The sequence below is a fragment of the Oculina patagonica genome, chromosome 14, assembly GCF_052425735.1.
Source record: "Oculina patagonica isolate OP01 chromosome 14, crgOcupat, whole genome shotgun sequence".
Classification (NCBI taxonomy): domain Eukaryota; kingdom Metazoa; phylum Cnidaria; class Anthozoa; order Scleractinia; family Oculinidae; genus Oculina; species Oculina patagonica.
In genome coordinates, this window is record NC_135771.1 from 11,725,253 (window position 1) to 11,749,566 (window position 24,314).

Consider the following 24,314-nt stretch of genomic DNA (forward strand, 5'->3'; position numbering starts at 1 on the left):
AAGATATTCAAACTACAGACGTCGTACTGCCATGTTTGTGATCTCGAAAGAGCATTCAGTGTCAGCGGATGACGTCAGTACACATGCGTTGAAACGTCATCTTTGGCCTCCGACCCATGTTGCATCAGACAGCCATCCCAGTTGGGAAGTGCATGACGACCCATCATGCAGTCGCAGTCGATGTCATGCACAAACAGATCTTCAAGATCATGGTTTTCCTCTGGTGATTTGCGTCACTTTGGTGTATCTTTCCGTGGATTGGCTGGTCATCGTATGCCTAGAAGATACTGTGGAGCTCCATGCTCGATAAAATGACAATCAGTTGACCTCGTTGATACCTCGTACATCGTTTGCTTCTTTGTCTTTGTCATTTTCATTTTAGTTTGAACTGTTGGCATCGCCGAATCGTACGAAACGATCTACCACGACCTGCAAAGCTTGTCCAAAAGCTGGTTAAAGGTGAACGAATCAAAGTTGAGGACTGAAAAGCAGGACAAAAAAAAGAGCTTGTGCAATTTGTGGACAACGAAAGCAGGCGTCCATCGGTTGTCAATCCTGAACCGATCCATCTGGCTTTATTACGTGTTCCTGCGACTAGATACACAACAAGTGTACGTCTCGCTGCCTAAAGATAACATGTTTGTTCAAAATCTAACTTCTTCTTTCAATCACAATGCATTGTTAAGCAAACTGGTGATGAGAATAAACAACTTCATCAACTGCTGATGAACCACCGAATTCTCCGAACAAACATTACAAGAAATGTATGACAATAAGTAAAAAGAATAAATATTTTGAGTTCAGAACTGAACAATTTGTTGGAGGTACTATTTTATTGGCTTTGAACTGTAAAAAGTTTGTTATATGGAATTCCTAAAAAACGATGCAACGTTTTGCAGCGTCTGTAAAGAAATTTCATCAAAGCATTTTATGGAACTATTTTTATGTCGATATTATCCGACCATGCTGTTTTTGTAATTTATTTTCCTGCCCTTGGCGGTCGATTTCCAAATATTCTTATCATTAATATTGATAACAGTATAAGTTAAACTACCTGCTTAACAAATTAAACATATCTGTCAAAAAGTGTAGATTTTATCACAGTCCGACTTAAGGTAATTCAATTATGCACAAGGCAGGATTTTTGAGGCAAGGTCAGGACAAAGCAACCACAACAGACGGTGCCAAGTAGGTTAAACTATAATTTAACTAATTTGGGCAAACGACGGTGTCTAACTACAAGATATGCTTGTTGATAGTTACGGCGATATGAAAACACTACAAAGTCTATAATTCCGACATTTTCCCGATAAAAATGAATTTACTTACATTAGCAGGCATTTTTAGGCGCACATTAATTTTGGCGCAAAGATGACGAACTCCGAGTGATTATCACAAGAAATTAGATATTTTGTGCTCAACTTTTGCTACGTTTAGAAAAAACCCAAAATAAGTTGAGGTCTAACTGAGACAAAAACTAACATTGCATTTGAATTTTTTTTATCTGTTAAATATGAAATGCAAATTGTTTAATGAGAAGTTTTGTCGGTTTTCAAGTTATTTTATTGAACTTTTCAATGAAAATTCTGATACAGAAATCACATTTTAGGATTCTTCATAAACCGTTTAGTAAAAAGTAGCTCCGGGTATGAATAATTGATTGATAGCCTGCTGAATATCTCAGAAACAACCTCCAAGAAATCAACAACGGTGGAAAATTGAGTAAATTAGATTCATAACGTAAAACGATATTGACTCTTTTGTCATAAAATATATTCGTCGTATCTAACTGGTAACGTTTTTCAGAGCCTACGTTGATGATAAATATGTAACTGTTTCGTTATATGCCGATCTGAATACTAAAAATTCCACTCGCAGAAAAGCAAAGAATCACATTTATTTTCAGTTTAATAATTTCAATACCAGGTGACAAAAGAGTGTTTTTTCCAATTATTACATCCAATCCCAAAATAAAACCAAATTAAAAACAATCTGCTTTACATATGATTGAGTATCTTTAGGTGTTGAATTTGGCTGACAAAATACCAGATATTTCACATTTGCCATATGTCGAAGTCATTTTTCGGTTCATTTTGTCCCTACCCGAAGGTAATTAGAAAGAGAAGAAAAACACTTCATTTGGCCAAGTGTTTTGTTCGGCATTTTGTTGTATAATGACATTAACTTCTCTTTTTTGCATCTTGACCAAAGTGCATTTCAGTAAGAGAATTCAGTGGTAATAAAACTTATAACTTCTGCCGTGGAATACGGCTAGATGTCAGATCAATTTTATTCTAGAATTGTAGATAAGTGGGAAAATGTTAATATATAATCTACAAATGGTGCAAAATAAAACAAAAGAAAATCAAAGTCCGCCAACTGATACTCGATAGTAGACCAGATTTTGTGAGAGGGCTTTTGTAGACGTCGGTTTCTTTGACTTTTTTATCCTTCTTGCAATTTAGCTTTTTTTTTTCGCCGTCTAAAAAAAATTAAGAATTTCTTTAATCTTTCATTTGTAAAAAAAAATAGACGTGTAAGAAGCGTTCTTTCTAACAACAACCACTGTTTATCATTTCAGTGTCTTATTTGTTTATAAGCTGTGGTGAAAATAACTTCTATAGCACAAAACCATTTTCTTCTTTCTTTTCCTTGGTATAAACTAATTAAGTTTTCCTCGCGATTTCTTAATATGTTAAACACTTTGATAAGTCTATAAATCTTCTGGTGTGTTATAAGCACGCTTTTTTGAGTAATTAGAATCGATGAGAGTTTTTGATATGTTATGAATATTATGACAGGTACTGCTAAAAACAAAGCCATCGTCCAACCTTATTTTGACCTGGATTTTAAGTTTCAATTAAAAATAGCATTTTTAACAATCGTTGCCACACAGACTTTCTCGAGGAGGAAGAAAATATGTCTTTGTTTTGGTCGGGTTGAAGCTTTTGCAAGGCCTCATACGAACTACAGTCAACTTTCGGAGACATAACTATACACAGGGATTACGCCGTTAGCCCCCAAAACCAAAGAATTCGCTGCCCTAGTGGAAATTGGGAACCACATTACGAAATAGCCAATGACGTTGCTGAGTTTGAAAATCAAACTGCGACCTTACGGAAGCAAACTTCCTCAACTTTCGCTCTTTTGATTAAGAACTACCTAAGTTTCGGCAAGTTGAATATTCTTATTTTTCTGCCGCTGTAAGGCTGAAAATATTCTTGTGAATATTCTTATTATTGTAGCCTATGACATTCCCGTTTGTGCTGTATACCGTAATAATGTATTACATGTACCATTCATCGAACTGACATTAGCATCGAACATTAGGCCAATTCCGAACATTAATATTCTAACTTGGCTCCGAGGCTGGGGGAATAAAACAAAAGAAATGATTTATTCATTTCTGAACCTCGACGTGATATCTTTTGTTTTATTCCCCCAAGCCCGGAGCCAAGTTAGATTTTAATATATCGGAAATGGCCTTTTGGCTAATGCAGGTTTTTATCGTTTTATTGGCTAGTTTTTCTGTTTAGAGAAAGGAATAATTTTATACGGTTTAGTTAAAAACATATACTGAATTGTATTTTCAACACAAAAAATTATATTCTTTTTAAAATCTCAGCCTCGGGGTTATTCTTAAAATATTCCTTAAAGTTCGCAAATTTCAGCCTCGATATTCTTACAAAATAAATTCTTCTAGAAAGTACCTCTGTGAAAACCCCATGTTTTGACTAAATTTGCTTGTTTTTGCTTCATTCAAATCCAGTCGGTTAATCCAAATTCTAATTTGCAAATTATCTGGATAGGAGACTCGTTATGTCTTAATCTGTATATTATCTCTAATTTCTCCCTGCATTGAAGGATAAAATTCAAGTTTTCAATACGGTTTTGTTGACACAAAGTATTCACTGCGAATCTCTTGTTTCAGGTACAAGCAGTGCTTTGTTTTCTCTTGTTACTCAATTTTCGAATTTTTCCATTCCTGTAAAACATGTTTCCTCGAGCCTACCTGCTCAGTGTGAATTTAATAGAAAAGTGATCTTGATAAAATCTTATTTCATCTTCATTTAGAATCCATAAAATCTGCAACATGTCTAGCATTTTTGGAAGTGAAGGGTTATGTAGCAAATCTTAGTCGTGAAAAATCTTGCTGCTTCTAATTAAAAACAACGCATTGTTTGCGGACGCTTGTGTGAGAATTTTTCGCAATGCATTAAAAAGCAGTTGTGTTGATACCTTTATCGGAGCTTCAGGAAGAAATTTATTGATAAGTAGAAAAATGTTCTTGTAATATTCACGTAGGCTTTTACAAAATAACTGTACTATCATCATGAAATGGAGAAAAGTAACAAATTGTCTCTCACTCATACATGCTCGGAAATGTTTCGTAGAGTTTGCTTTGCGAGACAACGTAAACGAAAGATGCAACGCTTATTACATTAATTTGTCACAGCTTTTCCGCAGAACCTCTGCAATGAAAACGCTGCCAAACACATGTTCGGCGACAAAATTAGCACAGACTCTATCTTTTTTTGTTTTGCAACGACCGAAATTGAAGTAGTGCGTTACAACGTTACAAGACAATTTTTACGAGTGGTTTTGTACCAGTACAGCATTCGAAAAAGCAATAATATTTAGTTTCCAAGAAATGTTTTAAAAACTGCTGTCCTTACTTTAATTTTGTCGTAAACGAAAAAACGCCAGTATCATTTATTGCATTCGTTATTGGACTTATTTTTTTCCAGTGCCTTGATTTAAGATCTACATGCTATTTTGGTGAAATTATAAGGAATCAAGTTTTAGTAAAATATTTTTACAAAGATCTGGTTATTCTTCTCTATTATGTTTACTTATGTCAATAAATAAAACTAATAACTTGGCGGGAATAACAAATTATGTAAATAAATTGAAAATTTTAAAAACCTTGTAAAATAAATTGCATTTTCCCTTCAAGGGAAAATGCATTTAAGTTGGCGAAGAAGTACTATGTCTTGCGATTCTAAGAATTTACAACAAACGGTAAAAAAGCCTCTGGCTCTAGAAAGGAGTTTTTTTTATCAAATAAAATACCCTAAAATTCGGAAATGACAAAGGAGTTTGTCCTGCGAGAAGATTAAGATTAGAAGACAAACCTCGTGGTTAGAATAGCCCCTGGCTTTGGAGAATAATAATTTGGAGAAAAATCTCTGAAATGGTTGTAACCTAAATAAACACCTTAAAATTAACAGCGGCGAGAAATAAGTTTGTTAAAATACAAATTTAAATTGACCAAAAGGTACTAATGCTTTTGAAGGGTAGATATATAAATGCAATTAAATTACGAATTTCTAATATAAGACACAAAGATATATTATCTCGAAGAACTACAAAAAGGCTTTTTCAGCAATTGTGAACGTTTTATGATCAATATGGGTTATTTTGTCACTGTTTCATTACAGGGAACCAGACCTACTACAGCAATTGAAAATACTTTTACTAAGTAAATATTATTATCTCGTTTTGCAAGCTACTTATCAGCAAACGAAATACATTCTTATTGTTGAGATTGTCCGCTAAAGATGCATTTCAGTATAGCAGTAGTAATATTATGACGTTTTACTGTTTTAAAAGATATATCATTTTGATCAGAAAAATTTATTATTATTTTACACGAAATTTTAAGATGTGATTGTAGCTTTTTAAAGTAAACAACCAATATGTATATGTCTTGTCAAACACAAAATAGTTATATTTGCCCTGAGGGAATTTCTAGCATATGTTTTTCTTGTTTTCAGTTTTTCAGTTATGGATTATGCGGGATTTTATTGCAATAATTAAGAAAACTTTTAATATCTTGACTATCACCTGCTTAGGTGGAAAAATGCTTCGAAAAAGTACATACCAATAATATCTACCGAAATAATTCAACTATAGTCAATTACAGCACCAAAGATAACATGTTGACAACAATCTCGTGTAGTTGTTTAAAGCGACTTGGCCGTTCTCTTTAAGTTTTAATTCAAGTTTGTATAAAACCTGAAACAATTTGAAACCTTTTTTTACGGTTTTCACCTTATTCGCCCCACCGTGCTGACATTGTGCAGTATTTCGCTGCCCTTGGCGGTCAATATCTCGCCATGAATATTAATAACTGTATAAGTTAAACTACCTGCTTAACAAGTCAAACAATTTTGCCAGAAAAGTAGATTCTATGACAGTTCGACTTAAGATAATTCAATTATGCACAAGACGGAGTATTGGAGGCCAAATCAAGAAGGATCAGTCACAAAAGAAACTCACAAGTAAGAAAATTGTGGTGGTTTTAAGGTTTGTGTTTATTTAAGTGGTGTAAATCCCTTGATGATATCTAACTATGAGGTAGTATTGTTATAGAAACTGGGGGAAAATATAACCAAGCCACAAATAACTTTGTAGGGCAGTTGAAGTTTACTAGGATCAATTTGAAGTAATTCTTTATGTTATTTAGATCTTAGAAATTTTGAAAAACACGTGCATTTTGGCCAAGGGACATCCGTTGTCTGAATGTGCTATTTTTATCTTGCTTGTGGAAGAAAGATTTGAAATTTGTGTGTTTATTAATCCAATTCTGTCTCAATTTTAAGCCCGTTCGGTTGAGTAAAATGTGCACATTTGGTGGATAAAAAATGAGTCACTCTCAAAGCGTCATATTAGAATTATTTTGGAACAAACTGGTGTTATAAATAGTTTTCTTGAGAATAAAAAATGCTTTAAAAACTGTGGTAAAAAGTAGCCCCGAGCTGTAAATAATTCATTAATAGCCCGCTGAATTTATTGTAAACAAAGCCCTAGAAATCTACAACGGTGTCGAATTGGACTTAATTAGGTTTGCGAAAAGGTGTTAACTTTAATGCCCCAAAGCTTTATAATGGTTAGCTTTGCGACCTTTCTTTTGTTGTTAGGGAAGTTCCATCTTTGATATATTTTGGCTGTGATGGACTTAATAGAGTTTTAACGTGAACACTCAAGATTGTCACTAGCTGACACTTAACGAGTTTTCGTAATTATTGCAACAAGCCCGAAGAAAACTAACATCATCGAAAACAAGGTGCTTTGTGTAATGATATTTTACATTGAATTACGTTTTGGAGTGAATTCAAGGCAGTATGCAATATTGCTGTCGATGCGCTGACTGTTGTGTATAAATTATTGGTTGTCTTCAGGCTAAAATGTCAACTTTTCAATTGCTTGGGGATAAAAGCTTCTCTTCTGCTTAGACTTATGCCAGCCTTCTCTTTAAATGTCATCCTTGAATTGTTTCACTTTAGGAAATGAGTGAAAGTGCAATAATTTTTTTGACTGTCTAAATGGGGGTGCCGTAAATCTCAGTTATCGGTTATGAAATATTTCGGCCGCTTTCTCAGCAATAGTCAATTTTTTGCCCAATTCTCGGCTATCAGCAAATTTTGTAGATCTCTGATCTCAGATGTCAGTTAGTTTTCTCCTTACCTATCCATACCTTGTTAATGTTGTTGCTATGGTAACTTGTTAGATACTTTTATCATGACTTGTTCACCAATGATTGAGCATATGATAGATACCTTTATGTTAACATCAACTGATAATTATCAGTTCGTCAATGAAAATTTAAAATGGACTGATGTAGTTTTATGAAGAATAATTTTGTAATATTGCACAGAATTTTCTAACAATCGAAAAATTTATTTTATGTTGTAGCAGTAAAATTAGCTGTAACAATATTTTATTGACAAAAATCCGAAAATTTTCTAGTGTTTTAAATTGTCTGAAACGTTTCGTTGCGTGCCTTGCGTGGAATATTCGTGACGTGGGTGTCAAAAAAAGTGTTGCCTGACACTAAAATTATTTGTTTTCAGGGTATTAAATATATTCCAAACACGCACCTTTTTACTTTATACGGTAACCTAGTTAAAATTTATTGCTTGTTCAGAAACGACAGAAACTGTTCCAAATATTTTTTTGAAAGGTATTATATTTCTTATTTCTACCAGAAAAGTTAAGGTAAAATAAAAGGGGGATTATTTGTCCAAAATGTCAATCATAAACTATCCTAAACTGTCGATCATAATATATGCATTATTTTTTTTCTTTGTTGAAACTCCAGACAAGTATTTTTGGAAGGAACGAACATTTATTTCAAACATTTATTTCGAACAAAAGGACCAGTCGTTCTTTGACGCCCCATTTTCTCTCTGTTAATAAACAGAAAACATTTAACAGATTTCCTAAACATTTTTATATTGTATAAAGTTGCCGATTTTCTTACGTGACTTGCATAAGATATCTATTTTTGACGACAAATTGAATACGTTAGACAAATTATCTTGCACCACAATTTATTATGTTTACTCTGAATAGTTTTGTAAAAATATTACAACAAGAATGCGCCTGTATAGCAACGACGAGGGAAACAAAATTTGCTTCGGAAAAAAAACCCTGCTGTTCTCGCTTCGATGGAAACCATTTTTTTGTCATCATCCTTTAAAAGTTATTTTTTTATTCACAGAAAAGAAGCAAGTTAGCATTCTTCTTTTCTCTTGAATTCAAGCAAACATCAAAATTTCAGAAATATGTTTTTATTAAATCCAGTGTTGATAGTTATCTAGTTAAATTGCGCAATTCAATTTTTTCTTATGCATAAATTCCCTTAGTTCAAAAATGAAATATCGTTTCCAAAAAATGATAGCATTTTTTAATTATGTTATACCAATAAAATGTAAAGCGCAAATTCTATGTAGACTAGAAAGAATTATCTTTGCACACCTATATCTCCCGACTATGTTGTTATCGGTTTTTATTTCCCTGCCTTTGGCGGTCGATAACCTAAAATTCTCATCATGAATATTGATAACTGTATAAGTTAAACTACCTGCTTAACAAATTAAACATTTCTGTCAAAAAGTGCGGAATTCACGACAGTTCGAAGGGATATTATCCAATTATGCACAAGACAGCGTTTTGGAGACCTAATCAAGACGAATTGGCGACAAAGCAAGTTCAAAAGTAAGAAAAATTGTGATTTGAGGTGGTTGTGGTTATGGAATTTGTGTGAATTCCTTGATGGTATATGATGTATTTATCTTGTTGATAGTTAAGCGAAAAAGAAAACATTGTAAAGCCACAAATAGACGATCCGATATTGCACAATCGGGCCAAATGCGAATTATTGCTCAACCGAGCATTTATTTTACTTACTTGAGAACACGTGTTTCCACCTTGCCTAAAAATGGCGCAGTATTTTATCTACAAGAAATTGCTAAATTAAACAAAATTTTGGCAACTTTTCGCTTCAAAGAAGACATAACTTTGCATATTTTTGAACAAAATGACCTGCGTGAAGCTTGTGTTAGTTTTCAAGTGCGAAAAGAAAAACATTTGACAGAATAAGAATTGTTAACAATCGTGTATTTTAAAGTCGCACCTCGTTTCTGAATGATTTATCAGTTGATAAATGGCTCGCTGTGTGTCGTACGTAAGCAAAACCTTAGAAATTGCAAACGGTTAAAATGAGTTAATGGGGAGTTCTTTTGGGATTTTACTAAACAAAATAAGGTTTTATTCGGTAATGTGGTCAGGTATTTCAAACCAAATTGACAAATTACGCCTATAATGCTTAGTTATGTAAACTGGATTAATTCCACCCGCCAAAGACGCGAAGACTTGCACTTTTTCTCAGCTTATCGTAGCTTTCGCCAGGTGATAAGTGATTGATTAGTATTAATTATTGCAACAAAGCCCCAAATAAACCCAAACCGAAAACAAGGCGCTTTATTTAATAATAAGCTCATGTTGTTAGTGGTCAAATTTTGGCCTGGATGCAAAATATTGCTCAGAATCGTTGTCTGGTTTATATGGGCTGTCGGAAACATTGACACTTGCATTGTAAACGTTGTATAACTCTTAGCAATCTGACAGTGACGACTTTTTATTGTGGTGAGTCAGAGTTTTTGTTATTTTCATTGTTTTCCGCACCTTGGTGGGAAAACTGATTATGAAGATTGTATCCAGTAAGCCGTCTATTATTTTCTAACATACGACTAGCGGGCGGATTTGTAAAGAAATTTTACTTTAAGGGAAACAAGATATTCTTGTAGCTTTTCTGCCACCCCAATGATTTTTCCATAGCGTTTTTCTTGAATAAATTACATCAGTTTTTTTTCGAGTCGTTTTCAAGTATAATGTTATTATGACCATTTGTTTTATCTCTTCCAAAAAATTTGGAAGAGTTGTAGCCATTAGAAAGTAATCTAACAGGTAGATTTGTTTTATTTGAAAGATGGCACGGATCGAAGTTTGCATGTGCGCCTGAAGCAAGTGTTCGTTAAAATGTATTCTAGGCTAAAATTCGAGTTGATATCATGTTTATAAAGCATGCTGCAGAAAATCCGGTTGTGTAGTATTTTATCATCGCCCAATTAGTATTATAACGACGGGAATTGACAGAAACCGGCAGGCTTGTAATAACTGGTTTTAGAGTGCTGCTTCTATCATTTAAATTTGGCAAATTACACAGCTTGGTGCAAACTTAGTTAGGTTTTGGAATTTGGAATCTCTAAGAGTTGATTTCTTTTTGGAACTAACCGACATTGTAAAAGGCAGCTTGGTATTTTATGTGTAAAGGCTTAAAATAATACAGATAAGGGTTTAGTTATTCGAAATGTTCAAATTTAAGTTATCGCACCTCATTAGTCAATTACAATTAGTTTCGGTCAAAGCACTAGGCTTTTTGAAGAGCTGTTTCATTCTCTATGGAGTTTTTGTCATTTAACAGGCGAATGTTTTAATAACTTGTAGAATTTCGCTTGTCCTATCTAAGTGTGTTGCAGTATTTATCTCTAACTGAGACATAAGTATTGTCAATAGTTTACAATCATGATGATGTTGCTTACATAATTATCACCTTCAGGTTTATTTCTCGACTTTATCTAGATATTGGAGGACGTATTTCTATAATTAGTATTTTTTACCGTCCAGATTGCACGGCCATGCTGTTATTCGATTTATTTCCCTTCCCTTGGTGGTCCGTATAAGTGATATTCTCATCATAAATATTGATAACAAACCAAGTTAAACTACCTGCTTAACAAATTAAACATATCTGTCAAAAAGTGTGGATTTTATGACAGCTCGACTTAAGATAATTCAATTATGCACAAACTTGTGCACAAGGAAGTGTTATGATGGTAAATTCAGGACGAAACTTTCGCGGAAGAAAGTAAAGTTGGAACTGTCGCATTTGTAGGTATGTAAACTGTGTAATTTTTCTTTATATCGCGATAGGAATCGAAGTACTTTTGTTGACGGTCGAGCAGAAAATTTGAAACAGTGGTTCTTTAGAATGTCTATAGCCATGAAGTTTTACCAACGTACTTACAAAAATTGAGGTAGCTTCTGTTCCAAGTTCTTTGATATCAAATAGATGATGAAAAGGAAGCAAGAAATAAAAGTTCTGCAAGTCAGTTTAAGCTCTCTTAACACAAAGGAATTAATTGGATATGCAGGCTATAAGACAAGTTTATACTAAACAATATAGATAATTCAACGGTATTAACTGCTTCGTTTGAACGAAATCTTGCAAAATGTAAAGGGTAATGAGACCAAAATTGCGTCTAATTAATGAAGTAACATTCAAGGACGAAACTTTTTCAAGGAATACTCATGTTTTGTAGAATAATATTTCTTAACAAACCGTGCGGTAAAACGTATACCTCTTACTGAATAATTTAATTAGTAGCCCGCTGAATGTATTGGAAACGAACACCCTAGAAATCAACAACGGTGTTGCAAACTGCGTTAATTAGATTCATGAGGGCAGTGAGAATTGTGTCAAGTTCATTATACTTTATGTGTAGACATTCAGGTAGTTTGTTTTAACGTGGCGTTAATAAAGAAGGGTGGTCGTGTGGTTATGGTGGATTTAAGAATTGTAATCAAGGAAAATAAAAGATATCGGGTTTTGAAGTTTAGGTTTTATTTGCTCTTTTTAGTGAGCGATTTTCCTTAATTGTTGTAAGAAACCCCCAAGTAAACCATAACTAAAACGAAAAGCGTCAATTTTTCATCAGTTTGTGTTATTAGTGGTATGAAAATTGAATTTATTGCATAATATGTCGAGAGGGTCCTAAACATTTGAAAATAAATTTGTGTTAGTATTTGATTCGGATTTTACTCATTCGGTGTTTTCGGTATTGATTTACCTTCGTAGAGATGATTATGTTTAAGTGTTTAATTACGTATGTCTTATCGGTTTTTATCTTAATAGCCCTGAATTACAAAACGACAACAAAACTGCTTGAAGGATCAAAATCATTAACTTACTACCACCTTGATAGGAAAATTCATGTGGACTTCTGTCTTATATCAGAATTTATAAGGCATCCGTTCATACATCTGTGGTGACATTAACTGAAAAAGCACAACATATATATACATTTTTCAGTTTTTATAAACTGGCTTATTTTTGTAAAGAAACAAAAATTACCACTTATCTTAGTATTATGTAAGAATCCGCGAAGGGGCTATTGCCATGCAATTTTTTTGCGATGGGCAAAGTTTTCTTTCAATCGACGGAAACATCAAAATGAAAGTTTTGAATTACAAATTACAAACTTGAAAATTTTAGGCTTAACTTTTCAAGGTACACCATGACACAGCTCCTTTAAATAAATAACATTACAAATAATACTTCAACTCCACACCGAAGACGACTTTATATTTTTCTATATAAGTTAAAGTCTTTAATGTGGTTAGGTTTTGGGTCGAGGAAGCAATTAATTAAAGCATAACATACTTGAAAATAAAATGCAGCTTTTGAGTTGTATTATGACATCTCCTTTTGCTGTACTGTAGCGTCATTACAGCAACACATGTCACATTGCTCCCTTTGTGAGAAATCAAAGAGTGTATAATCGCCAAATGCAAGTAATACAGAGTTAGAGGGGCAAAATGAACTTGCTGTTGTACCGGAGTGTCTGATTTTGGGAGGTTTGAAGAGGAGTAAAGCGTTTGGATTGTATCGAGACGAAATCCCCAGGCGTGCGTTTTGATCTCAAACGTGGCGAAGCCGTTTCGGGCCCGAAAGCTGTTTTTATAACTTCAATTTATATCAAATAGCGGTGTAGTTTTAGGCCCAAAACCAGCCCTTTACGTTTAATCAATGTAAGGTTTCATTGCTAAGTTTTTAAATAGACAAAAACTGAATTTAAGAAACGCAAGCCTGGTTATAGAGTGGTGGTCATTATTGCTGGTTCAACTACGACAATTTCGAATTGTTAAATTGACTTTCTTTATTACAGAGGGGGAATGAACAAAGCCCCACCAATAGCTGAGCTTAGAATGCCAGGGCCTGGGCCCAAGAGGCCGCCATTCTCCTGGGAGGAGATTTGCATGTATCTGTACGGACACACACCAGTGGAGCCCGCAGTCCTTGATGATCAGCGTAAACACATCAAGCAAGAGGAAAATGGTCCAGGTACTCATTTATTTAGCATTCGTGCTTAAAATAATGAGAATACAAACCCGAGGGAAGCCCCCTATGTAACTTTTAAGCCAATTGTCCTTTGATCATTAAATTAACACAAGATAAAGTAGTCAGTATTTCTAGTAACTATACTTGCTGACATCATTTTGGCGTAATGTGACGTCGTTGTGACGTCATTTGTACGATTTTACTAGTTGGAATAGTATTTTTATTAATGGTTTGTGGTTATCAATGCAACTTTGATGGAAATATTAATATTTTTCTATCGCAGTTGCTGTGATAACCACAAACTCTTTCAAGACAACAAGTCTGATGTCATTTCCCGGAGCGTGCAACGAGAAAACACTATAATCATTGCTTGAAATGCTGTCAAAACACGCTGAAGAAACAAAGATTCCTCGCGATCCCATAATACACCTTGTTTACCCCCCCAAAATTTTTTGCATAAGCATTGTTTTCAATTTCTCAGGAGACGATTGTACGTCTTTGTAAATCCCAAGAGAAATTGGGGTATAACAAGGTGTATTATGGGAACGGTGAAAACAGCGAATGGTCATTAAATTAATACAAGATGAAGTAGACAGTATTTTTAGTAACTGCAGTTGCTTTGGTCTCATTTTGACGTAATGTGACGTAATTGTGGCGTCATTTCTATGATTTTATTTGCTGAAATAGTATTTTTATTAATGAATTTGGGGTTATCAAAGCAACTGCGATGGAAATATTAATATTTCCGTCACAATTGCTGTGGAAACCACAAACTCTTTCAAACAACAAGTCTGATGTCATTTTTGTTTCCGATAAAACTCTGGTTGTCATTATAACCTCATTTTGACGTTTTTAATTATCTTAAATCCGCCATCTTGTAAACGCCATTTTGAGTTTCTTTAAATTGATTTATTTCATAGAATATCCTAAAAATTATGGTGGTTGACTGTAAAACTTTAGTCCCCTATAAAATAATGCCAGGAGCCCATTACCCGGAACTTGCAGCGAGGAAACACCAAAATCATCGCTTGAAATGCTGTCAGAACACTCTGAAGAAGCTACAATTCCTCGCATGTATACACTATGTTAACTTCCCTTGTGGGCGAGGTGCTGTAGTCACGTATCAAAAGTCTATTGCGAAATCGCTTGTGATTGGCTATCCAAAATCAATTCGCAGAAGCAGTATGGAAGTTGCATGCTCCAGGTAACGGGCACCTAATAATGCTTAAAGCTAGACAAAATTTAAGGCAATAAAGAAATTACAAAGAGAAATGGTCTAGTTACAAATTTAGTCCACCATCTTGGATTTTCAGATTTTATAATAAATAACTAACTCAAACAAGTAATAAATATGATTTATGTTCTCTAGTGTTCTACACTATCTCTAAATTAAGCGTAAAAATACAAATGCCATTATAAAACATAGAAATAATATTGATTGAAAACCCCAAAATTTAAATTTTGTGAAACCTAGCTATCAAAAATCAGTTGCTATGGCAACTAGTGTCAAAATGTTGTTAGGACAATTTAAGATAAAGTCACCAAGTTTGGCAGTTGTACCTTTAAATTTTTTTAAGTTACACAGTTTTCAAAGTTGAGGCAGGCCTTATCCCTTATTATTTTACTTATCTTGTCGACTGCGCTTCGTTCTTTATTTGCTCATATAAAATTCGCGGTGGTAGTCTTATTGTATTCTCGTCCCCAGTGCAGCTTGCCTCGCTTGTCCCCAAAGACAGTTTCAAATCTAGCATATCAAATCAACCTTCTCAAACTCTCGTATAACAAAGGGATTTAAAAACGTTTCATTTCATTGGCTGTTCCCTTTTTTCAAATCCGGCTAATCACATCGTGTTCCCATTCTCGTCCCCATAGCCCTTTCGTTTCTCTTAACCGACTTGGCACGAGAAAACGGAGGGCTCTGGGGGCATAGGATTTTTGAATTAATTCGAATTTTTTTGATTGGCTGTTTGGAACAAAGAATTCCTAAACGGAAGTCAAAAACGCTGAACGACTCTCTCATACATTCTTTTGAAACGTCATGACTGCATACATGAAGACCGGAAGTCCTAGAATCTAGGACTGGAAATTCTGTGTCCCCAGAGCCCTTCGTTTCCTCCTGCCAAGGCCCAGCCGGCTAAGAGAAACGAAAGGGCTATGGGGACGAGAATGATCGTGTTCCCAGAGCTTGTCCCTCGTGCCCAAGGCTCTGCCGGCTAAGAGGGACAAGCTGCTCTGGGGACGACAATGAGTCTTACTGTTAATGAAGCCCCTGCCCGTTTGCGAGTAGCGTTCGAAGAAGACTTGCTTTTACAATCAAAGTTAAACAAAATTTTTTTGTTTTAAAAGAACGCAAGAAAAAGCGGTGCTCGCAGCCAAGTCCATCGTTGGTGTTCCCGGATGAGGTGAAACTCTGTAGGTCGAGTGTCCCTGGGGCAGAATTTGGAGTGTGTGCGGCTCACCCCATTCCTCCCGGGACGTGGATCGGTCCGTATGAAGGCCAGGTTGTAGGACGAGATGAATTACGAGAGGGAGCACACAATAACTACATGTGGGAGGTAGGGAAAATGTCTGCAGTTCGTATACAATTGATAGGCAAGAATAATGAAAATAAATTCACTCATAAAAAGAGACTATGTCACACAATTTTATCAATTCCGGCAATGACCAACTGGTCATAGAATTAACTGAAATATCACAATAACAGCTTAAAACTGTAGAGTAACTCAAAAGGAACACAGAAAGGCCAAAAAGGGCATGGATGGGCAAACTTCGAGAAGATTAAAACGGATTGCGTTCGTGTAAACTTGGAAAAACGTCGTTCCGAATTTTTTCAAGTTTATCTCAATTTGTATGAAAGTGTCATTTACAATGCTCGAAAATCATCCTTGTTTGTTTTGTGGCCGTGATTTCACCAATAAATGACTTTTGCTCTGCCAATTTTAAGTTTATAGCTCTTAATTAACGAAAATAAAAAGAGTTATCCGAAATACCGTGACCTAACCTCTTTATAGCAACAGAGACAAAGATACCTTGAGAATTGATTGAGTTGAGACCGAGATACTGTTAGATATTAAATGCTGAAGTCATTTTGAATTTTTTTCGTCGTACAAAATCGGCAAACCAAACAAAACCGTAAAACGAAGAATAGTAATTAGGAACAAAAACGTCTAGACGCTTGATCATTTTTTGTGATTTCTGACATAGAAAGACAACTCTTTAAAGGTCGAAAAGATAAAAAAATTAACAGATGATGTTATTGTTACTTTTTATAAATGTGTCTCTGCAAAGAGATTCTTTAGCTGAAGGTCTTTATTGAGTGCTCCTTTCATTCCTCCAAACTCAAACCGTTTCTTTATCGTCTTCAGTTGCCCGTTTTGCGTATTTCAAAAACTGATAGTACAAATCGATTAGCTATTTGGCTTTTTCATCTGGCTATAACTTGGAGCACACATCGAGCGTGTATAAATCCACCCCAATGGTCCAAAATTTATCAGTTTTAATGTGTTCAGTAATAAACCAAAAAGATACCATGTTGGTTAAAAAGACTGTGTCTCGGATTTTAGCAAAATTTAGGCATGGAAAATGACTTCTATCAAATCCGGTGAAATATAAAAATAACATCTTAAAACATTAAAGGAACGTTTCAATAACACAGTAAATTCTAAAAAAGGTACGGATGGCCAAAAGTGACAAAGATTGAAATGGATTGCAGAATGGGTTTTGGAAATATTGTTGGGCTGAAAAGTTTTAAAAGATAGTCTTGCTTGCTTGTTACTTTAAATAATAACGCCCGGGAGACACATTTGGCTGCAGTGAAGCTATAGTTTTGTCATTAAGATTCGTAGAATTAATTTCTTTGCAAACGTTTAGTTTCATTCTCAATTTTCCAATTGCCGTAATGCACTTTGTTTGCCCCCCAAATTTTGCATAAACTATTGTTTTGGAAATATGCAGTCCTCCCAAAAGAATTTGAAAACAATAGTTTATGCAAAATTTGGGGGGCAAACAAAGTGTATTATGGGCAATTAGAAAATAGAGAATAGCGAATATTTGACAAAATTTTATATCATAAAATCAACTCAGCCGTGACACAGTCCCTTTAAGATTCAGCACTTATTGTTAAAGGCGTGTACCTTTTTTCTCCACTATGGTAGATTTACAAAGACGGAAAGTTCAGCCATTTTATTGACGGTAGTGAAGAATATATGTCAAGCTGGATGAGGTTTATACAGTGTGCTCGCTACAAAGAGGAACAGAATATGACAGTGTTTCAGTATTGTGGGAACATTTATTACCGGGCCTTTAGGCACATCCCGGCGGGCCGAGAGCTCCTGGTGTGGTACGATGAAAAGTACTCAGAATTTATTGATGTCCCGGCATTGATGAAAGCTAGGATTGTCAAGGGTAGGATTGATGAGCTTGATTTGTTTTGCAATTTGTTCATTCACTTTGCACTTTTATTTTTACTCCAATTGACAAGTTGTTTGTTTAGTTCTCCTTCCTCCCTTCCTCTCTCCCTGCCTCCCTTCCTCCCTCTCTCCTTTTCTTCTCTCATTGCCTCCCGTCCTATATCTCCTTCTTTCTTCCTCCCTCCGTCTCTCGCTGCCTACCTGCCTGCCTGCCTTCCTTCCCTCCTTCCTTTTCCCTCTCTCCCTCCCTCTCTACCTCTCTCCCCCCCTCCTCTCTCCCTCCCTCCCTCCCTCCCTCCCTCCCTCCCTCCCTCCCTCCCTCCCTCCCTCCCTCCCTCCCTCCCTCCCTCCCTCCCTCCCTCCAGTCTTCCTTCCTTTCTGTCTGCCTGCCTGCTTGTCTTTTAACCCTTACCCCATTAAACAGTCTCCAAGCGTACTAGGGTGAGATCTTGCGTTTTCTCAAAGTTGAGCGTCTTTTTTGCTTGTCACTTTCTCAGAACACACAGTACAATGGAAGCCCCCAGGAGTCGATGAAGAACTTCTTTTCGAAGATTCACAAGATCAGGTACGAAAAAAAGACACTGCCATATCAAGTCGGTGGCAAGTACAAGAGAAGTCACGTGCGCTTGATTCTTTGGTCTGATTGGTTAGAGCTCAACCATAAGAAAAACCCAATACCACTTTTAGCAATTACTAACAAATTGTTAATTTACGTTTTAGTTGTTTACACGTTATCTGTTCACGTGTTATGTTTACATGTGTTTTTAACGTTCTGCCCGTTCTGTAGGACTTTGATGACCCTGACAGGCCAATGGACCCTTTTGGATTGGGGCTGAAGGATCACGGAGAGCCCCATATTTGGAGATGTGGTCAGTGCACACAGACGTTTTCTCAAAGGGTTCTTCTTCAGATGCATGTGTGCCCACAGGTAAGCTTAAGGTAACTGCACCACACCACACCACACCACATCACATCACATCACACCACACCACCCCCACACCCCACTCCCCCCCCCCCCCCCCCCCCCCCCCCCCCCCCCCCCCCCCCCCCCCCCCCCCCCCCCCCCCCCCCCCCCCCCCCCCCCCCCCCCCCCCACCGCACCGCACCACACTACTCACCACCCCACACCACCCCACACCACACCCCACCCCACCCCACCCCACCTGACCCTACCACATGACACCACACCCCACCCCACAATTCCTTCTTCTCTTTTTTACAAATTATCATGATCTACCATCTAGGGAGGGGGCGCTCACTAAAAACTTTAACATCCAGGAGGAAAAGAAGGGGGGGGGGGGATAATAGATACGGGTGCTACAAAGAGACGTGGGCAGGGTAGGGGGGGGGGGCTTAATAGCACTTGTACGGTAGATCCCGTCCGTGTTTGACCGAGTTTGTATTTATTACCCGTTGCCCGCACACATTAACAACCTTAACAAACTGAATTCTTTTCTCTTTCCTCAGTCCCCTGATCGACCATATCAGTGCGGGCACTGTCCTTCGTCGTTTCCAGGCCCAGCCGAGCTGCGAGAACATGTAGTGATCCACATCAACGAGAAACCATTTAAATGCGGTTTCTGCGGGCGTTCATTCGCCGGCGCCACGACACTGAACAATCACATTCGAACACACACGGGAGAGAAGCCTTTTAAGTGCGAGAAGTGTCATAAAACGTTTTCGCAATCGACGCAGCTCAGCCGACATCAGAAGTCTCCGGAGGAATGCCCATGAGATTGATGTGATAGAACAAAAAACAAACATTAAACTATCACCAACAGCTATCTAGCCAATTGAAAGTAACAAAAAGAAGAAGTGTTTTCTATATTCTTAAGACATGCACATATACTTAGCTTAGAGTGCTTTACTTAAGTAAAAATCGGAACTTCAATTTATGTTGTACATTTTTTATAAATACTATTATTAGATCTGCAAGACGTGATTGTGTAATAATGAGAGTTTTTATGCCCAACGGCAAACATGAAACCTCTTTTAGTGGTTGTTCGCTGGTCGAAACCAAAAAGATCAATGAATTTTGATTTATTACAGTTCTTGTAGATACAGCAAAAACCATCAACCTGCTTGGCGAGCACTGAGCATTTTAGTGGAATTCATGAGCTCATTCTATTTCTGTAAAAGGTCCTAGAGCACGACAAAGCGCAATTTTTTGTTAATAAGTGCGGGAAGTACGAGACAAGTACCGCACAACACGGAGCCTTGTGAAAGAGTTATACACAGATAGTGGCCGATAGTATGTAGTTTATAATAATAAGGTAACAGCCTACGAAAGCCGCCAGTATCTTTTCGCTTGTGTAAGGTGAGATGAACTACTGTTTAAAAAAATCAACTTTTTTCTTTGGCTTTAATTTTAGAAACATTTTTTGCAGATACAGGTTTCTTAGTCAAATAGCGGTAATTTTTCTAACTTAAGAAAGAAAATTTGGTCTTCATCCACTGGTCTCGGGCAGATGATTAGCCTGCAAGAACAGCGCCAGGAAAGTGATCTTCTTTTTGTCTTACAGATTTTTCCAGAAAGAAAGAAATATAAGAAAGAAACATTTACATGAAATAAATATTTCTTTCCAATTAAATAAAGAGTAGATCTATGAGATAAGCTCCAAGAGCATATTAAACAAAACATTCCAACAAGGACGGATTTTCGTTTTCCATGTAAAATAAGTCTAAATTACCTTTGGTCCCGGTTGCTTGTAAGCTGATTAACCCTAACCCAAGGTTAAAAAAGTTAACCCAGATTAAATAAAATTTGAAAACAAACAAAAAAGCGAAAGCAAGCAAAAATTATTGGTTCTAACATTAACGCCCTGCTTGCTTCAAGGAACCGCGCGGGTCCAAATATATGTACAACGAATTAATTAAAAATAACTCCCTTTTTTTTCTGTGGCTCACTTTGGATGATTCCTTACTCAGTTTTGGAGGGGCTTTGGCACGGATTTTCTCAGATTTCTGTACAGCCAAACTTTATATTTTTGTCATAGGAAACCTAAAATTAATGGTCCGTTTTTATTAAAAATTGCTATATTAGATCACTGAAACTGTTAACAAGTGTCTTTGCGCATTGGCGGCGGATGGCTCTGGTGCCTGAATGGATTGCAACTTGAAAAATTAAGGCTTAACTTTTCAAGTTATTTCCATGCATCGTCAGAAAATTGATATTTATATCCGTAGCTTCTTAACATGTCCAAAGAAAATGATTTTGATGGGTTATGTTTCCCACCGCAAATTTCAGAACAGTATATATAAAAAACAAAAATCTGTGAAATTCCCTTGACGTATCCCCTTCAACTGATTCTTATGCGATTGACCAACACCCCTTCCCCCTCCAAAAAAGAAAAGAAAAATGAATGGTTGATCAGTTAGCAACGCCTATTCCGTCTGAAACAATCTCGTACCTCGAGTCTTCGTTCCTTACTGCGCAAGCTTGACGAAACGAGCGACTCTCGAACGTTTCGATGCAGGATCGATTTTGATAGGCTGGAAGTAAAACCCCAAGAAGTTCATTGAGACATACAGTCGACTCCCGATAACTCGAACCCTCGCTAACTCGAACCTCGCGCTAACACGAACCAAAATCGATTTCCCCTGGATTTCCGTTATACATTTACTGTAATTTTACCCTCGGTAACTCGATCCTCGATAACTCGAATCTCCCGCTAACTCGAACCAATTTTCGTTTCCATTCAGGTCATTTTCTATATAATTTTACCCTCGATAACTCGAACCATGTCTGGCAATACGTGACAAGTCAAAGCAAACAGTGTACTTTAGTCCAAAACGTTGAATTTATTTTGAAATAAAATCGTCACGAGTCTGAGCCGTCCCCGAAACGCCCCTCAAAACACGAAATGTGCTACGCCATTGACGTGCTGCAGACGTTCAGTTTGTTTGTGGAGAAGGTTGATACCGATTCTTTCAATCCAACCTTAGAAAACGTTTAAGGATTATCGCCAGAACGAATTAACTGACTTTTCTCGAAGAAGTAAATCGCATAAACTCTGCAGCAGTAGCCTATAGATCCGGGTATAGAGAGTTGTTCTCTTTGAAACCATCAACATTAAAAGCTGATTCTCTTTGTTTTACTTTGCGTTACGTTCTGATTTATACAGTGACTTAGAAATATATTGTTCCTTTTTCTTTTGGCTTCTCTATACTCTGATTAAACTTGTTTTAAATGTACACTGGTACATTGTATGAATAGAGAATCAGTAAACATCATTTTTTCCTTATTTCCGGTCATTTGTTTTCAACTCTCAATAACTCGAACTCCCGATAACTCGAACTATTTTCAATTTCCCTTGAAGGTTCGAGTTATCGGGAGTCAACTGTATTTTTGAAAACCAGGCATGCGCAATTCAACCGGAAGTCTGATATTTTCAACTTCTAATCAGAACTTTCCTGGGTCACTCGTTTCCCCACCGCCGGTCAAGGGGAACGAAGACCCGGGGTACGAGGTTGCGTCCTAAAATGAGCTCTTGGCAATCTCGTACCTCAAATCTTTCCTTCTTTCTGCTCAGGGTTGACGTAACGAGAAACTTTCAAGTTTGGTTGTAGAGTCGATTTTGATTGGTTTTGAAAAAAAAACCTGAATCAAAGCACCATCGTGTCTGTTAAGCATGCTTTTGAAAGCTGAGCATGCGCAAATAGTCCGAAAACATCTGACTTCCAATATTAAAGTCGCCGCGCTTGCTTCCTGGGCACGAGGTTGAGCCCTTATTTTCTCTTGTTTGAGCTCTTAGTGATTTAAAGGACAATTTCCTTGAAATACGTACTGTGCGTGCACCCTCGAGTTAAATTATCTTATGACTGATATTCCAGATGGACCAGATGATTCGACCATGATTTGGCCTTAGGCAATTCTTTCCCCCAAGGCATATAAAGCGCTCTTACAATATTTAATACAGTGCTAAAATTATGACTGGCTTCTAATTTTGGAATTTTTTTGTGAACAGGTGTTATTTTCGTTAAATAATTACAAAATCTCTAGGACAATATTTCTTACTTTAAGAAAAAAAATAATTCTTGCCATTTTACTAAAACGCTGAAGTCTAGTCTGCTAGGATCTAAGACATCGGTACTGAAATGGTCAAATAAAAACGGTTTCTTTTCGATATTTTTTAATTCGATGTTTATTGCACACTTCATTTATACCATGTGGTACGATTATCAGTTACACGTATACGTGGGCTGGTTATTGCATTATAACTTCAGACTTCCGCAAACTTTCATTTCCCTTTAAACCTGCAGATGGCCAAAGAAAGCAGACCTCTTTTTATTGCACTGAAAATTTGAAACAGATCAGAAAAGCCAAAACTACAGCGCATTTATCCATTCGGTACATTGGGTAAACCTAAGGTACCTGAAAAGGCGGGAAAGATAATGATAACCGATCGGACAGCAAAAGGCTAAATAAATTTTATTGCCCAATTTTTCGGCTAAACAAAAGTAATATCTTCAGGGGCTGAAAAAAAAAACTGAGTAAAAATAGACGGTTGCAATATATGAAACGGTAATGGAAAGAAGAGACGTGTACAAAGGCTCCACTTTACTCGTAACCAGTCTCTCCTCGCCAAAAAACACAAGAAATGACAAGAAACCCCTGTTATGACGCCGCCGGCCAGATAATTTCCAGCGATGTATTTTCTGAGAGTGATAAATGATCGTCGCAGTGAATTTCCAATTTAAGCAATGGAATAAAGAAGCCTGAAAAAAAATTCAGGGCTTCAACGGGATTCGAACCCGTGACCTCCGCGTTACCGGTGCGATGCTCTACCAACTGAGCTATTGAAGCCACACATTGGGAGCGAGGTCAATTGTGAGTTCATATTTTCCCGTGAGAGGAGTGAAATGATGTAATGTATATGAAATGATTCATATATGAACTGCGGATGTATATGAGAGTGATAAATGATCGTCGCAGTGAATTTCCAATTTAAGCAATAAGCAAACTGTCTTTTCTAGGAGCTATAAAAAGGAGCTGACTCGTGTACGTTCGATTTTAGACGAGTCGGCTCATTTTAGACCTTTTAGCTCCTAGAAAATACACCACAGGGAATTGTTAATTAATTTTAAAACCTATGATACCTGACACCATCCGGTTTGTTTTAGTGCTAATCTGAAAACGTTCACTTTTTTTTAGATATTCAGACAAGGTTCCCGTACAGGAATTTTTTGGAAAAAAAGACCCCCTTCCCCTCCCCTCCGGTTATTTTTAATGGTTCGTTCCGTCACAAAGCAAAGGAATATATTTTCTATAATCTTCAAACACAGGAAACCGGTGAAAAGTGTTTGTATCTGTATTTGTTGTCCGAAGAAACATCGTTCCCAAGTAGACATTCATGCGAGCCCTCATGAATAAAAGCACGAAAGTTTCCGGGGGTGTTAGGACGACACGCACAACTTCAGTTACATATCAGCCTGGT

At 36.6% G+C, this 24,314-nt stretch overlaps 1 protein-coding gene across 6 annotated transcripts; it reads left to right on the plus strand.

Moving 5' to 3' along the window:
* Window positions 1-29: 29 nt before the first annotated feature.
* LOC144637511 (putative histone-lysine N-methyltransferase PRDM6) lies at window positions 30-20,738 on the plus strand. Of its 6 annotated transcripts, none has more exons than XM_078496584.1 (7): window positions 30-1,188; window positions 13,296-13,471; window positions 15,815-16,023; window positions 17,623-17,872; window positions 18,375-18,442; window positions 18,665-18,805; window positions 19,345-20,738. In XM_078496584.1, exons 1-7 carry the CDS (start codon window positions 1,127-1,129, stop codon window positions 19,609-19,611), a joined length of 1,173 nt encoding a protein of 390 aa, XP_078352710.1. In that variant the 5' UTR covers window positions 30-1,126; the 3' UTR covers window positions 19,612-20,738. The 6 variants fall into 6 exon arrangements, with proteins under 6 accessions (XP_078352710.1, XP_078352709.1, XP_078352713.1 ...); XM_078496583.1 differs by lacking the exon at window positions 30-1,188 and adding an exon at window positions 5,735-6,284; XM_078496587.1 differs by lacking the exon at window positions 30-1,188 and adding an exon at window positions 6,162-6,298.
* The last annotated feature ends 3,576 nt before the right edge of the window (window positions 20,739-24,314 follow it).